This window comes from Helicoverpa armigera, chromosome 29, assembly GCF_030705265.1.
Source record: "Helicoverpa armigera isolate CAAS_96S chromosome 29, ASM3070526v1, whole genome shotgun sequence".
Lineage (NCBI taxonomy): Eukaryota > Metazoa > Arthropoda > Insecta > Lepidoptera > Noctuidae > Helicoverpa > Helicoverpa armigera.
The window spans coordinates 5313013-5328416 of NC_087148.1; the positions used below are offsets into that span (position 1 = coordinate 5313013).

The 15404-nt window shown below is 38.5% G+C and overlaps 1 protein-coding gene across 1 annotated transcript; it reads left to right on the forward strand.

The window, feature by feature from the left end:
* Positions 1 to 14570: 14570 nt before the first annotated feature.
* LOC126057101 (retrovirus-related Pol polyprotein from transposon 297) lies at positions 14571 to 15404 on the forward strand. The gene has a single exon (XM_049852491.2). It carries the CDS (start codon positions 14571 to 14573, stop codon positions 15402 to 15404), a length of 834 nt encoding a protein of 277 aa, XP_049708448.2.

Genomic DNA, 15404 nt, shown 5'->3' on the forward strand with positions numbered 1-15404 from the left:
TCTTTTCTTCAATAGTCGTCTAGGTACACGTATAAATTTTTATTGTTAGTCAAATGTCTAGTTTTTGTAGATTTTGTGTGTTTTTGGATAGAAGAAAAATAACTTCTGTTATACAACCGTACAAATCATAGAGGAAATTATAGCGAACAGCAATTACTTTTTTAGTAGCTATTTTCTCAAAAATTTTACTCTTCATTCTTTTGTGCAGAATACTTAAAAAACATCTACATTTATCTAGCTATCCAAAAAGGCACAAAACACACAAAAACCCGCAAAAACGAGACTTAACTAATAATAAAAATTTATACGTGTACTTAGACGACTTGTTAAGAAAAGATCTTAAAATTCGATTATCTTGAAACGGGTTAACTTTTGCCCAGTGTATCCCATGGTCAAAGTCCGTATTGACCTATACTATCACCTCATGAAAGGATGCGGTCTACTTACCAGTAACCCTGTACATTATTTATTACATACGTATAAAAAAGTTGTAGTAGCATTGAAATCAGATACGAAAGTCTATCACCAGTTATAAATGAAGCTTCCATATAATTCCATATAACATAGTTTTCATATCGTACACCTAGATCTAAAGAGGCATAACTAAAAAAAACTTTTTTTTTTTCAAAAAAGTCGAAGAAATGATTCCTCTTTCTTTTGCGTGGTATAAGTGACATGTTTTTCTTTATCAAGTAAATGATGAATGACATAATTTTGTATTGATACTCCACCAGACCACGGGACTATAGAGTCCCGGCTTTTTGGGAGGCGAACGTGGGGCCGAAGCCAACACGCTGATGCCCTTTTGAGACAACTTTAATGGGATGGTGACACAAAACCTGAAGTCCTGCTAGCCGATTATCGGCCGTGGCAGCTGTTCTCATATAAGGAGATCAGCCAACTATTACTAGGACATATTATAGTGCACAAGCATTTGCGCAGCCACAGGTGCACTCTCTATTCCTTCACTCTCATAGCCCGATGGGACGGTAAACCGACACCACCGGAGAGAGATCAGGCGCAGGATCGACATTTACGAGCTCTCCGATGCACGGGCGAATCAATCACCAACTTCCAGGCTCCGGACTGCTTTGTGAAAGCGATTTTGGCCCGACTCAGGAATCGGACCCGAAACCTCGTGCTCAGTCGAAGACAGACAGGCAAACGAGAGTTTCTTACGCCATGTCTTCCCAGCATAAACACATAGGAAGTGGTGAAGGGTGGACGTTTTAGGGCTTTCTCATGTAATTTTGACGTTCGTAAAGAGCTGTTTTTCAGCAAAAAAAAAAAATCTAAAGTCGTTTTTTCAGCCTACTTTGAAAAAGGACTTTTAATTTTATTTTGGTTTTTGAAGTGTTCTGTATAGAAAAATGCTTTTTGTAAAGCCAGAAGATTATTTTTAATTCTCTTTTGTTGGTCGATGGGTATTCGTTTAAACAATTTGATGGTAGATGCATGACTCAAAAAAAAAAGATTTTTGAGTTTAATCCTTTTTAGATTTAGGTGTATTTATATATTTTTTTAAAAATTCAATAATACAGGAATATTTTTTAACCAGCGAGCAAACTTTGACAACTTATAAGTAAACAAGTTTTATAGCTATACTTATGGTCTTATTACAAAAAAGTTACACACGTATTTAAGAAAAAGTACCATACAATATTTTCTTAAACACGTGAACTTGTTGGACATTTCGGTAGAGCTTTCGTAGGCATTTTTGAAATAAAAAATGATGACTTTGATTTTTGACTTTGGCTGAAGTATTGTGCATTGTGTATTGATTGAGTTAACGATGATTTTCGAAAAAAAAAACTCTTCTAACGACAGTCGGCCGACTATTAAATCTGCAATATGCGCGCAGGCTTACTATTATTTTTCAATTAACAATACTCTTTCAGGCTCTTTCTCCTTCTAATAACCCCTGTCTTATTAATTTCAAAATACTTACTTGGTTTGTGGACAAAAATAAAAATATAACTAGTTGGAATTGCTTTATAACTATTGTATGGTTTTTAAAGAGTTTTGCTGTTGTTATTTTTCAACCGACTTTCCAAAAAGGAGGAGTTTCTTAATTAAACTGCTTGTTTTTTTAATAATCATCTGTCTATTTAATGTTTCCCCTCTTTTTGGAGTCCAGTGTTACAGTATGAAGGTTATTTTTTAAAAAGTCTTCTATCTGACCTTCACAACCCACTTGGGCAATAAGATTCCTCTTGGCAAACTAACTGTCAGACTTCATAAAATCTGCGTGTGAGTGATGAGTGTATATATTTATGTATATAAATCATCAATGCAAGGGGCTGTGATTGAGCAAAGAATTATTTTTCCAGAGATTCTTAGAACTTCTTTTAACTTTCAACGTTCAATTCTTTTCTGTATGAGAGGCATGTTCCCAGCAGTAGGACGATAAAAAGGCTAATGAATATTTTGGAACTTCAGAATAATCTAAAGTAATATTTAATTAATGTTATTAAATGAATAGTCCTTCGGTTATCAATATTTATATTTGTATAGGACAGAAGCCCAAAGCTAGCGTATTGTGTAAAATAACAATCTTTGTTTCATAAAACACAGTCTCAAAATCAAAACCTAAGAGAAAGCTTTTCTCTTCAAAACCTTCTAGATAATATATTATATAAGAAATATATTGTTTTAAGAAATTCAAATGTCTTGTTTTTTCCTCATCAGCATAAAAAGTTGGTTTATTCAGTAATTTTACTAAAAACTTTAAATTCTCAGAATCATAGGTTTATTTCTTTTTTAATATTAAGATTTATAACTATCAGTCGTAATAATTTAAAGAAATCAATTTAAATATTTTGAAGATAACATTATTAATTTCATGCATTTTTCGTCATATTTTGTAAACTGTAATACGTAAAAAATAACAATTTATGTACTTTAAAGTATGAGGACCAGAACCTTTAGTCAATTCTATTAAAGCTTTCTTAACCCCACTCTCTTAATATGTAGTATATTTTTCATTTTCTCGGTGTTTCATTCTTTTCTTTGGTTTAAATTTTTCATAAATTCATTTAATTTTCATTCAATTCATTTGGAACTTTGCCTTTTTATTGTTTTATCACATCTATTTCATTATTTTCGTTTGCTTATTATTTTTGTCTGTTTAAATTATGACGACCATAATATTAGAAGCTCTTTACATAAGTGGCCATGACAGTTAGATAGGCTAAATAACACCAAGGAGTTCCTTTTTAAATAGCTCATTTATATGGTAAGTCAATGTCTGATATCTTTTTCTTATATTTTCTTCAGTGGATTGATGAATTTCTTCAAGCCTTGCTGATTATGATTCTTATTTATTTATTTCATATAGGTCCTTATTTAGAAAGTTATTCGGCAATTTGGTCTTTATCCTCAGATGAAGTAATGTGGTCTTAAAACCAATAATATCGCCCTCCATCATCTTCCGAGTCTTTTTCCCAACTATGTTGGGGTCGGCTTCCAGTCTAACCGGATGTAGCTGTCTTAAAACCAATAATAGATTGTTAAAAAAAAATGCTTTGTATCTTGGTCGCAGCATCCTGGTTGGTAACATAACCATTGAAGATTGGTTTGATGCTCCGTCTCACAAAAACCTTTCCTCCTTTCCTTTAGACTGATTTTAATGTATGTAGTGGATTAGTCAGTCTCAGTCTATGTTTCTGTATATTTATAGAATTCAATTGTTTCTTTTGTTAAACTGTTTCTTGCTATTATAGGTATTGCTAGCGCTGGTACTCTGTCTTGCATTATGGTGGTTTGGGACCGTTATGCATGAAAGATCATCCTTTTGTATGCCAAATTCAGCGCGGTCGGCGCAGCAAGTTTTCTCCTTCCATACTCTTCTCTCTGCTGTGATTTCATAAGTGACATTCTTTCCAGCCACATTGATTTTGCCAAAATCAAACTGTTTCTAAATCTGCATAATATATTGATGAAAGGTTGAAGGTATTATACTCGTCATCATTTATCGTGGTAAGTATTCTGTAGGAGAAATTTTGGTGGACATTGAAAATAAAAACTGGGCCCAATATTCTCCCTTGTGGCACTCTTAAATATATGACCTGGTTGCACGTTGCAGATATAAAAGTTTCTGACGTTAGATGGCTCACTGTTATTTATGTCTCAGAGAATACAGTATTGGTTTGAAATAGTTCTTTATAGTTTTATTTAGTGGAAACTTTCAATCTACAGCTGGAGCACCATTGTAGAGAAGGCCTCTATGTGCAACTTTATCGAAAGCTTGCCTCAGGTCTAAACAGGATTCTTCATTTTCTTGTATCAGTTTTTAATTCTTTTTATTTATGCTTATTTCAGCGCATTCTTTCATGTTGAATATTAGCATACTGCATGCGAGGGCTCCACAGTTCCTTTAATAGATCTATGGCTAATTCAGTGCGAATTCTAATAGTTAGTGGGCCTCGTGGCTATAATGTTGAGTGTATTCATATTTGAAGATCCAGTCTCTCCCACATTCTAATTTGTCTTACACTTTTCAAAATTGTTTATAATGTTATCTGCATGCCAAACAGGAATTATATCGCTTTGGTTTTCCAATACGTTATTTAAATTAGTATGACCTTATTGTTGATGTATTTTTGGTACAAATGAATGGGCCAAGCTTTGGTCTGTTTCTATAATTTTCTCTCTTGATTTGATTTTGAGTAATGTTTAATAGAAGTTTCTTCTCATTCTTTTATCTGGCTTTTTTTTGTTTAAAGATTGTTGATGTTTAGTCTAGAATTCGTCAAGCATCATTAATTTTCACTGGCTGGTACATCTTCAGGAGTTACTAAATGGTCGGATCATCTTCACAAAAATTGGTCGTACTCTGTTTTGTGTGAATTTTGGCTTAATTAGATTTTTGTTCTTTGTATTGATTCGGGTACGTTTTAATTCGTGGGATTGCTTGGTTTATCTGCTACTGGCAGCAGACAGAAGTTGTGCGCGTTAAGCTGAGGACCCAATGATATGCATGTTAAGAGAGGCTTGTAGTCAGAAGATCACTTATGGGACATTTAGATCTGATTTTTGCACTTGTTGCATCGGCTTCATATAACTCATAGTAGGTATTCGTTTGTTTGATGTGCAGTCAAAACATCATTATGATGGATCTCGGTTTATTATGCTGTGATAAAAAAAGTAGGGATTCTCGTGTATTCGTCCTTATTTTGCCTTTATGTCTTTTTGGTATCAAATCGGTAATTACCAATGAGATTTTCGGTTCAGCTGACAAATAGGTAGTCGCAGATACGCGCTGCATGCAGGGTACGTCATACCTAACATTTTAGAAAACAATGCTGTAGGTCTTTGTTCAGTGGTAAAGATCTTATAGCTGTGATGATTATAAGTTTTCAAAATCATTACTTTTTGTTCATTTCTTCAACCTGTGTTGATTCCGCCCACCAAAACGCCCATACATACACAGTGTGATGAGTTTGGGCCAAAAACCTGGGGGAGGCAGCAGTCCAGCGGAGGAAGTATTTTCGGCTGTGACGACGCCAATTTCATTTTAGATCTTGAGTTTCATGCCATTAGACTGGTTCAATTTTACCGACTAAAAAAATATATAAAACTTACAATAATCATAACGCAATTCCAACATTATCAAAATATAAATTATAATATATTATTAGAGATCACAGGATGGCCACCGCAGACGGGGTAGGCTCCGAAAGAGATGGCGGGACGACCTGGATGCTTACAATCCTGATTGGTGGGAAGACTCTAAGATCGAGAGGTGTGGAGATAAAATTGGAAGGCCTAGCAGTGGGACAATTCAGGTTATGAAATAAAATATTAGGGAGAAATTTGACGTTTGTCTGGTGGCCATCTTGGATTTGGTGTTCAAGCCTTCCAGTGTTGGTAAATGGTGTTGAAGATTTGATCGGAATAAGAAAGGTAGAAGGAAAGGATATAGTTGTTCTTCGGGGGAGACCTGTTGACAAATTTTTAGGTTATAGATTATATTATCGTTCCTATTTATAGACACAAGGTACACTTAGGTAAGTCACAGTTAAGATTTTGAAAAACAGAAATAGCATTTTTGTTATTAAAAGTACCACGCCCACTTCCTAATTACAGAACCATTTGTAAATGAAGTATAAACCAAATCAGCACCCTTCTCGGACTTAAAATGAACCAATTGCAGCTAGAAATAACCACACCCATTTTGCTACATCCTCTCGTACCCCACAGCTCCTCTCCCTCTATGAACCACACCTATTCATTCGAACCTCCTGTATTTTTGAACCTATAGGAAAGTAATGTCACAGTAAAAGGCCAGAATTTGAACAAAAACAAGATGTCCTATTCATTAAATCATTCGATGCAACCCAGACCCCACTTCTGTCGAATTGCAGAAGACACGCTATCATGTATCCCCCACCACTCCATCGACCACACCCAATCAATGTCATAACTGGTTGTGGCCTTTCCAGAAAATTCCAAAATGCCCAATGTTCTCTTTCAGAGTCCAGAATTCTATTAAAAGACTGCCCAATCAAGCACCTAATCATTCGATGCATCTCCACCAAAAGCACATAAGTGACGCCAACTTATCCTCCCCCTCCACCCCGCTATCGACCACACCCAATCAATCTCAAAAATTGGGTGTGGCTGTATTAGTAAATTCAGATTCTTGATTAGAACCTACATAATTAAGGCTTTATAAACAATCGGGACTTAATCGCGATATAATATCAAAAGGCACGATACCTTTTCTTTATCCGAAGCAACGTTTCGGTCGTGTTGCACTGACCGTGATCACGGATGGACTAATGACAGAACAGACGCCATCTTATACGTACCCCTCCCCTCAGCTACCAACCCCTCAACTCCCCCCCCGTCCTACCCCCTATCGACTACACCCCAATCGATCTCAAAAGTTGGGTGTGGTTTTCGGAAAATTTCCGAAATACCCTTGTTCCCACTTGATCAGAACCTATAAGGCACAAAGATAATATGAAACTCAATTATTATTCATTTACTCTACGCAACGCCATCTTATATCTCCCCCTCCCTCCACCCTCCTCTCCCCCCCGCTAGTGACCACACCCAATTCATCTCAGAATTCAGGTGTGGCATTTCCAAAAAATTCCAAATTCGCCATTGTTCTCCTCATCAAAAAAAGAAGACTACGGAAATATATCATCACCAACCTGCTGACCTAATAATCCAATACCAGTCGTTATAAACCCCAACTTCCTTTGTTCTCCCTTAAAAAAAATCTAAGTCTAAGAAACTCCCCAAAAATGCCCAAAATGTTTTAAAATATATATTAGAAGTGAATTAAGACCCTATACCAAAGCTATATAAAATTACTCACATATCTGCATCTGGTTTCCGAAGACGCGTCACGGTTGCGTGCACCACAGTGCAAGGGTAGACTCGGAATGAGAGCTACATCCTCCCGTACCCCGCAAGTCAGCCTCTCCCCCTCTTCCCTTCTACCCCTACTTCGACCACACCCTATTGATTTAAATAGCAGGGCGTAGCTTTCAAAAACAATCTGGCTTTTATATAAAATTCAATATCCACTTAGTTCATCTCATCAAGAAATGAAAGCCTATAGCCTATCCATCAAAGGACATGAGTTAAGTAAGAGCGACATCCATCTCAATCCTCCCCCTCACTTACTATAGACCACACCCTATTTTCCGTAAAATTTTCCCGAACTTTGAAGCAGGAAGGAAAAATGTTCAAAATCAAGACCCTGTATACCTAAGCTATGAGGTGCAATATTAATCTAAGATACACTCACATAAGCTGCATCTGGTTAACGAAGACGCGTCACGGCTGCGTGCACCACAGTGCAAGGGTAGACTCGGAATGAGAGCTAGCTAGATCCTCCCGTACCCCGCACGTCTGTCTCTCACCCCCTTTCCCTTCTACCCCCTCTGCCCCCCCCTCTATATCGACCGCACCCTATCGATTTATATAGAAGGGCGTGGCTTTCAAAAACAATTTGGCTTTTCCATAAAATTCAATACCCACTTAGTTCATCTCATCAAGAAATGAAAGCCTATAGCCTATCCATCAAAGGACATGAGGTAAGTAAGAGCGACATCCATCTCAATTCCCCCTCACTTACCGTCGTACGGTCGTATCCTATAGACCACACCCTATTTAAAGTAGGAATATTTAAAGCAGGAAGGAAAAATCTTCAAAATCAAGACCCTATATACCTAAGCTATGAGGTGCGATATTAATCTAAGATACACTCTCACCTGCATCAGGTTTCTGAAGACGCGTCACGGCTGCGTGCACCACAGTGCAAGGGTCAACTCGGAATGAGAGCTAGCTAGATCCTCCCGCACCCCGCAGGTCAGCCTCTCACCCCTTTCCCTTCTACCCCTCTGCCCCCACTATATCGACCGCACCCTATCGATTTATATAGGAGGGCGTGGTCTTTTAAAAACAATCTAGATCCAGGTTTAAAATTCCCAATTTCCAAAATTCCCATTGTTCTCCTCATCAAAGAATCTTATCAAAAACTTATGCAATATCGTTGGATGCAATCAAAAACCCTTTGTCATTAAAAGTACATGAGATACGTCATCATTCATCCCCTTCTCCCCTCTAGAATTCATCTCCAAAGTTGGGTGTGGCTTTTCTAGAAAATTCCAAACTGCCATTGTACTCTTCATCAAGAAATGATAATTCCGGAATTCTATCAAAAACATATGCCATATCGTTCGGTGCAACCAAGCCTCTTTGTCATCAAACCATCTTTTATGCCCTTCCCCCTCCCCTCTGGACCACACCCAATTTCATCTCAAAAGTTGGGTGTGGCCTTACCAGAAAATTAAAATCTCCTATTGTTTTCCCCATCTAAAACTGTTACCTATTCTATCACAAACTCCATGACCAATTGACTTCATCTTTCGATGTAACCTTTGCTATTTAAACCATACAAGTGATGCAGCGCCATCTTGCATCGACCCCGCTTCCCCTCATCCCCCCCGCGCTATCGACCACCAAAAATCGGGTGTGGCCTTTCCAGAAAATTCTAAATTTCTATTGTTTTACCAATTTTATTAGGAAACCCATGCTCAATCACCCACTTGATCATTTAATGAAACAAAGCCTTTTTGCTTTCAAAAGCAAATGCGTCACGGACGACGCCATCTTGTATCACCCCTAACTCCCCACCCTATGGACCACAACAAAATTCATCTCATAGATTGGGTGTGGCTCTTCGAGAAAATTCCAAACTGCCATTGTACTCCTCATCAAGAAATGATTTATCCGAAAATCTATGCCCAATTCACTTAATCATTCGATGCAACAAAGCCCTTTTGCTATCAAAAGCACATGCGTCACGGGCGCCGCCATCTTGTATCCTCCCCCCTCCCCTAACTCCCCATCCTATTGACCGCACCCAATTCATCTCAAAAGTTGCGTGTGACTTCCATTGTTCTCCTCATCAAGAAATAATGATTCCGTAACTATCAAAAACCTATGCTCTTTACCTGAAAAGCCAATGTGCCATGACGCCATCTTGTATACGAGGTGTACACAAAATGGCGTCGTTCATGTCACGCTATCGAACACACCCATTTGCTTTCAAATGTTGGGTACAGCTTTTCCAGAAAATTCCCTTTGTTCTCCTCATATGGAAAAGATGAATCCGTAAGTCTATCAAAAACCTATTGCCTATTCATTAAAATCACATGAGTTTAGAGCAACGCCATATCGTACCCCCTCCCCCTTCCCCCACCCCCCTTACTCTATCGACCACACCCTAATTGCCGGAAAATTCTGCAGAGTTTTTTGACCAAAAACGAAATAACTACAATACAATTAAGACAGAAAACACCCTATTACTAATGTAATCAAGACATAATTAGACATAGGCACTAACCCCCTTAACAAAAAAGCTACTGAAACCCGAAAAAACTATACTCCAGACCTAAACATCTTACATTACCAAGACTTAAGACATCATTCATCCCCAACTCCCTTTGTTCTCCCTCACAAAATTGCAGTCTTCAAAACCCCCCCAAAAATTTACCAAATTTTTTTTAAATTTTTCTACAAATGAAATAAAACCCTATACCTAACCTATTAAAGTACAAAATTAATCTAAGAAATACTTACATTATCTGCATCAGGTTTCCGAAGACGCGACACGGTAGCGTGCACCACAGTGCAAGGGTAGACTCGAAATGAGAGCTAGATTCTAGCGCAGATTTCCACGGGTACCTAACTAGGGATGGGACTGGGTATCGGAACTGGTTTTAATCGCTGTTGGTTTTTAACCGACTTTGAAGAAGGAGGTTTTTAGTTTTAGCTGAATGAATGAAAGTGCGCGATTATTTTTGATGCGGTTTTCACCATAATATTTGAGGGGAAGGTTTTAGGTCTATTTTATTGAAGTCAGTTTTATATTTTTGAAGTAAGTTTAACTAAGTTTTCATCTGTTCTGTTTATGTAATAGATAGATGTTGTCCTGTGGGTTCATTTAATCATTTCTAATGATCGGTATTCTGTTACTTTTTTTTCAGGAAAAAACTATGTAAAGAATTCTGATAAAAGTTGGCAGTAATATAGCATATATATCACTATTAAATATAGGGTACGTACTTTTTATCCATCTATTCCCTAAAGTGAAACCGCGGGCAGGAGCCAGTAAAAAATAAAAACTATATGAAGAAATATTTCAAAATTAACGATAAAATTATATTTCTTCACTAATATTAATATTTAAAGAGGAATTTTTTCTCCAATTTGTCCCCTAAAGGCTTCGAAACAAAGAAAAAAAGAAGAAAAAAAGCAATCTAAAAAATCTTTTACTATCGGGATCTTCATATTTCCTTGTCACATATGTTATATTTTATTTAGGTACAGGTAGCAATTGCAATAGCACACGGGTGAAACCGCGGGTGACAGCTAGTGATGACATAAAATAACTTCTAATACGTCTAAAAAATACTTTGTTATTCTCTAAAACTGGAATTCTACTTTTTTGCCTAAGCGTCACATTTGACCCTCGTTAATCACATCTATTTGCGTCAATGTAAAATAATTAATTATGGAGTTATTAGTAAACCTCTTAAACAATATGGATAAGACTAACAGCCAATAGATTTTTTCCTCTCAAGTATAGTATTTAGTCGGAAAAGACAAGATATTTCATCATCTCCCGAGCTTTTTCCAACTATGTTGTGGTCGGCTTCCAGTCTAACCGGATGCAGCTGAGTACCAGTGTGCCACAAGAAGCGACTACCTATCTGACCTTCTCAACCCAGTTCCCGAGCAACCTGGTTTCTGTCTGCCAAGGATGTTCAATGACAGCCGGGACCTACAGTTTAACGTGCCCTCCGAAACACATTCATTGGTGTCCAAGATGTACTTAGGAAGTACATACGAACTTGGAAAAGTTGCATTGCTACTTGCCTGACCTGGAAACCAACCCACACACTCATACTTGAGAGGCTGATTCTTTACCCAGTAAGCCACCACGACTTCCGCATCAAAAATCGCAAACATTCATATATTTTCAATACCTGTTCCAAAATTAATCTTCTCAGCACCATCGACTGGCCAACGTCCATCCCTACACATCTTCGACCCCTCAGATGCTGCCACGTACACGATCAATACTCAAACCAGACGGACTGCAAGCGTAAAAGGGATGCAGGATGCAAACATACCTATATGTACCACAGTTGCATCACCAGACATGAAATGCGACTGCGTATTTTACCACCTCGTTTTGACATCCAAATTTTGTATGTAGCTGTCTCCTTTTGATTTCCGGAACCTCGGAATTGGGTATTGATTTTATCTGCAAGTTGAAGGGTTATGTGAACGATTTTATCTCGAATAGAGATGATGATTTTAATGTGTTTTGGACAAAGGAAATTTTGGTATAGGTGTATTGAGTTGTCATCTTTGGTGGTTGTTACTGGTAGTTAAGAGAGGGGTTTCGAGTTGTCTGGGTAACTGGGTTGCTGGGTTGAGGACGTCAGAGAGGCAGTCGCACCATATGGCACACTGGTACTCAGCTGCAGCCAGTTAGACTGGTAGCTTATCCCAATATATGTAGTTGAGGAAAAGGCTAGGAAGATGATGATAGTTGACCACTTTAACGTACAAAGGATTTTTTAAATGGCATAATTTTGAGAAGGAATTTCAAGATGCCTGAGACATCTTTAGCTGTCGTTACGGGCAGTCAGAAGCCAGAAAGTCTTACCAATGACTATCGGATTATCCAGTCAACTGGGTTGGAGAAATCAGATATCATAGCAGGGCATTCGCTCCTTGTGGTCCACTGGCATTCAGCTACATCCGGTAAGACTGGAAGCCGACCCCAACATAGTTGGGAAAAGGCTAGACAAATGATGATGGCCTTGAATACAGGGAAAACATTAGAAACACCTAGTTTCAATTAAAGAAAATACAGTACCTTATATTTATTTCTTAAACGAAAGAAGTACTGTTTTATGTCACTAAAACAACAAAATACCCTAATTGCGAGAATTCTCATAATAATAATGTAAGCGAGTAAGTCGTAAACATTTTTTTTTGCTTTTAAAAACATATTTTTTATACCAAGTGCGTCAAAGTGTTGTTCGTACCGTTGACATTAAAATAAAGATCAAATACTAGCTTTTGCCAGTGTTTTCACCCGCATCCCATACCTGTAACTTTCCTCGATAAAAGGGCTATCTAACACTAAAAAATATTTTAAATTGGTCTAGTAATTCCTGAGATGAACGTGTTTAAGCGAAAAAACAATAAAATGCCTCCCAATTACAAATCCGAGGTCCTCTGACTGTTGCGTAATACAACTTGCTTGATAAAGCTTTACATAGAGACGTAATTAAATTATTTTGCTACACTCTTTTCTACCTATCTAATAACAATCTTTTAGAAAAAATAAATAATTGGTTCTTACTTTCCAGAGCTATGGTGTAGCAGCCATACAGACCTGTAACATAAAAAAAAGTAAATACTTTTTGAAACGAAACCGAAATGCGTCATTTTTGGGCCAGGAATTAAAAATAAATTTTGAATTAACCAAAATTGCAACAAAAGCTAAACCAACTGTTTACTTGTTATTTTAAACAAAGACGCACAATTTTGTTAGGTATTTAAATATCAAAGTAAACATAATTAAAAATGTGTGCTTAAATCCTTGTCATGTAATATTACATTTATAATACCAACCTCTTAATTATCAAGCTACCAACTGTAGCATATTTAATATTAGTGAAGTTGAGGGTGTCTCGAAATAAATCAGTCTGTGTCAAGCTATCTTGTTGTTTTACTACATGGTGGCAGCGGTGGGATTGATGAGCGGTGACTTTAGAGAAGGCGGTAAAAATATGTCAAGCAAATGAAATATCCAACGACGGTGAAAAGCAGATTGAAGGTATTAAAACGGAGGCCTTAAAAAGTGCATCGGTGGACACTATTTGGAAAGGTGGACGGCGAGACGGCCGCCGTAGTGTCAGAGGCGCAAGTTTGAGTGTGGAATCACGGCGTGGGCGCGGAGCTGTCGGCGGCGGCCGGGGCAGCGGCAGCGCGGGCGCCGGCTTGCGTGGCGGCGGCGACGGTGGCGGCGCGTTTGCTGACATGCGCAGCGCTGCAAGCGGGCCAGGCGAGGCGGCCGGGCCCAGCGCGCGCGCCTGTGCGGCCTGCGCTTCGGTACACTGTGATAGCGGTGAACGTTGTGCGGCGCGTAAAGTGAAGTGTTTTAATTGTGGTGGCAAGGGCCATTTCAAGGTAATGTGTCCAGTGCGTAAGTCAAGAAAGGTTTATGAACTGTACGAAGATTACGATGAAGATGATAAGAAAGACTTGTACTACATATCATCATTGGAATATGTGGATACGATTGTGCAAGCAGAAGCCTCGAAGTGGTATGAAACTCTTTATTTATCCTATACAGGCATCGAACATCGTTTCAAATTAGACACAGGTTCGGATCTTAATGTTTTATCAAAAAATGATTATATAAAATTAGGTTTATCTATGTCGAATGTTATTAAAGACCATACTCGTGCAAAATCTTTTTGCGGCAATTTCTTGTCAATTATAGGGTCTTGTATAATCAAATGGATGTATAAGAATGTTACTTATAATTTGAAGTTTATTATATCGGAACAAAACTGTCAGAGCATATTAGGTAAAGATGCCCTTGAACAAATAGGCCTTGTAAAAAGAGTGTTTTCATTGAACTTGGACAATTATAAAAATTTATTTCGGGGTCTAGGGAAATTACCCGGTACTTACACTATTCCTATTGAGAGTAATGCGAGCCCTTGCATATGTCCGGTCAGAAAAATCCCATTGGGTGTGAGAGACCAACTTAAAGAGGAATTGACTCGCATGGAAAGGTTAGGGTGATACGAAAGGTTCATCATCCTACATCCTGGGTTAATGGTATTGTTATGGCAGGAAAAAAAGATGGTAGCTTTCGAATATGTCTAGATCCGCGGCCACTAAATCGAGTAATACGACGTCAACATTATCCTTTGCCTACATTGACTGAAATAGCGACCAAGTTGAAAGGTGCGCGGTATTTTAGTAAACTAGATGCAAAATCTGGCTTTTGGATGATACAGCTGGATGACAAGAGTGCTGACTTGTGTACATTTGGGACGCCATTCGGCCGGTACCAATATTTACGTTTGCCATACGGCATAAATTCGGCTTCTGAGGTGTTTCATGCTCGAGTTAGGCAGTTGTTAGAAGACCTGGAAGGCGTCGACTCATTCGTTGATGACGTCATCGTCTGGGGTTCTACTAAGGAGGAGCATGATGAGCGCCTTCGAAGCCTTCTGGAGAGAGCCAATGAGGTAGGTATAAAATTCAATCCAGAAAAGTGTGAGTTCGGTGTGAATGAGGTTACTTATTTGGGCCATAGATTTAGTATTGATGGTATGAAAATAGACCAAACTAAATTAAAGGCGATTACTAATATGCCGAGTCCAACAGATCGTTCATCACTCGAACGCTTCCTCGGTATGGTTAATTATGTTAGTAAATTTATTCCTCATTATTCGGAAAAGGTTGCACCGTTGCGTAATTTGTTGAAAAAAGATAGTGAGTGGTGTTGGGGTGAGTGCGAGGAGGTCGTGGTAAGCGAGTTGAAGCGTGCGTTGTGTGCGGCGCCCGTGCTGGCGCTGTTCGAGCCGCGCGAACCCGCCGTGCTGTCGGTGGACGCGAGCGCGCGCGCTCTCGGCGCGGTGCTGCTGCAGGCCGGCCGACCTGTCGAATTCGCTTCAATGACGCTCACGGACACACAGCAAAGATACGCTCAAATTGAAAAGGAGATGCTGGCAATAGTTTTCGCTTTGGAAAGGTTTCATCAATACATCTTTGGAAAAAATGATGTAATCGTTGAAACCGATCACAAACCTTTGAGGCTTTGTTCAAAAGTCACTTGA

Excerpts from the sequence above, each read along its gene's own strand:
- LOC126057101 (XM_049852491.2), top strand. The coding sequence starts at position 14,571 with ATGATACAGCTGGATGACAAGAGTGCTGACTTGTGTACATTTGGGACG.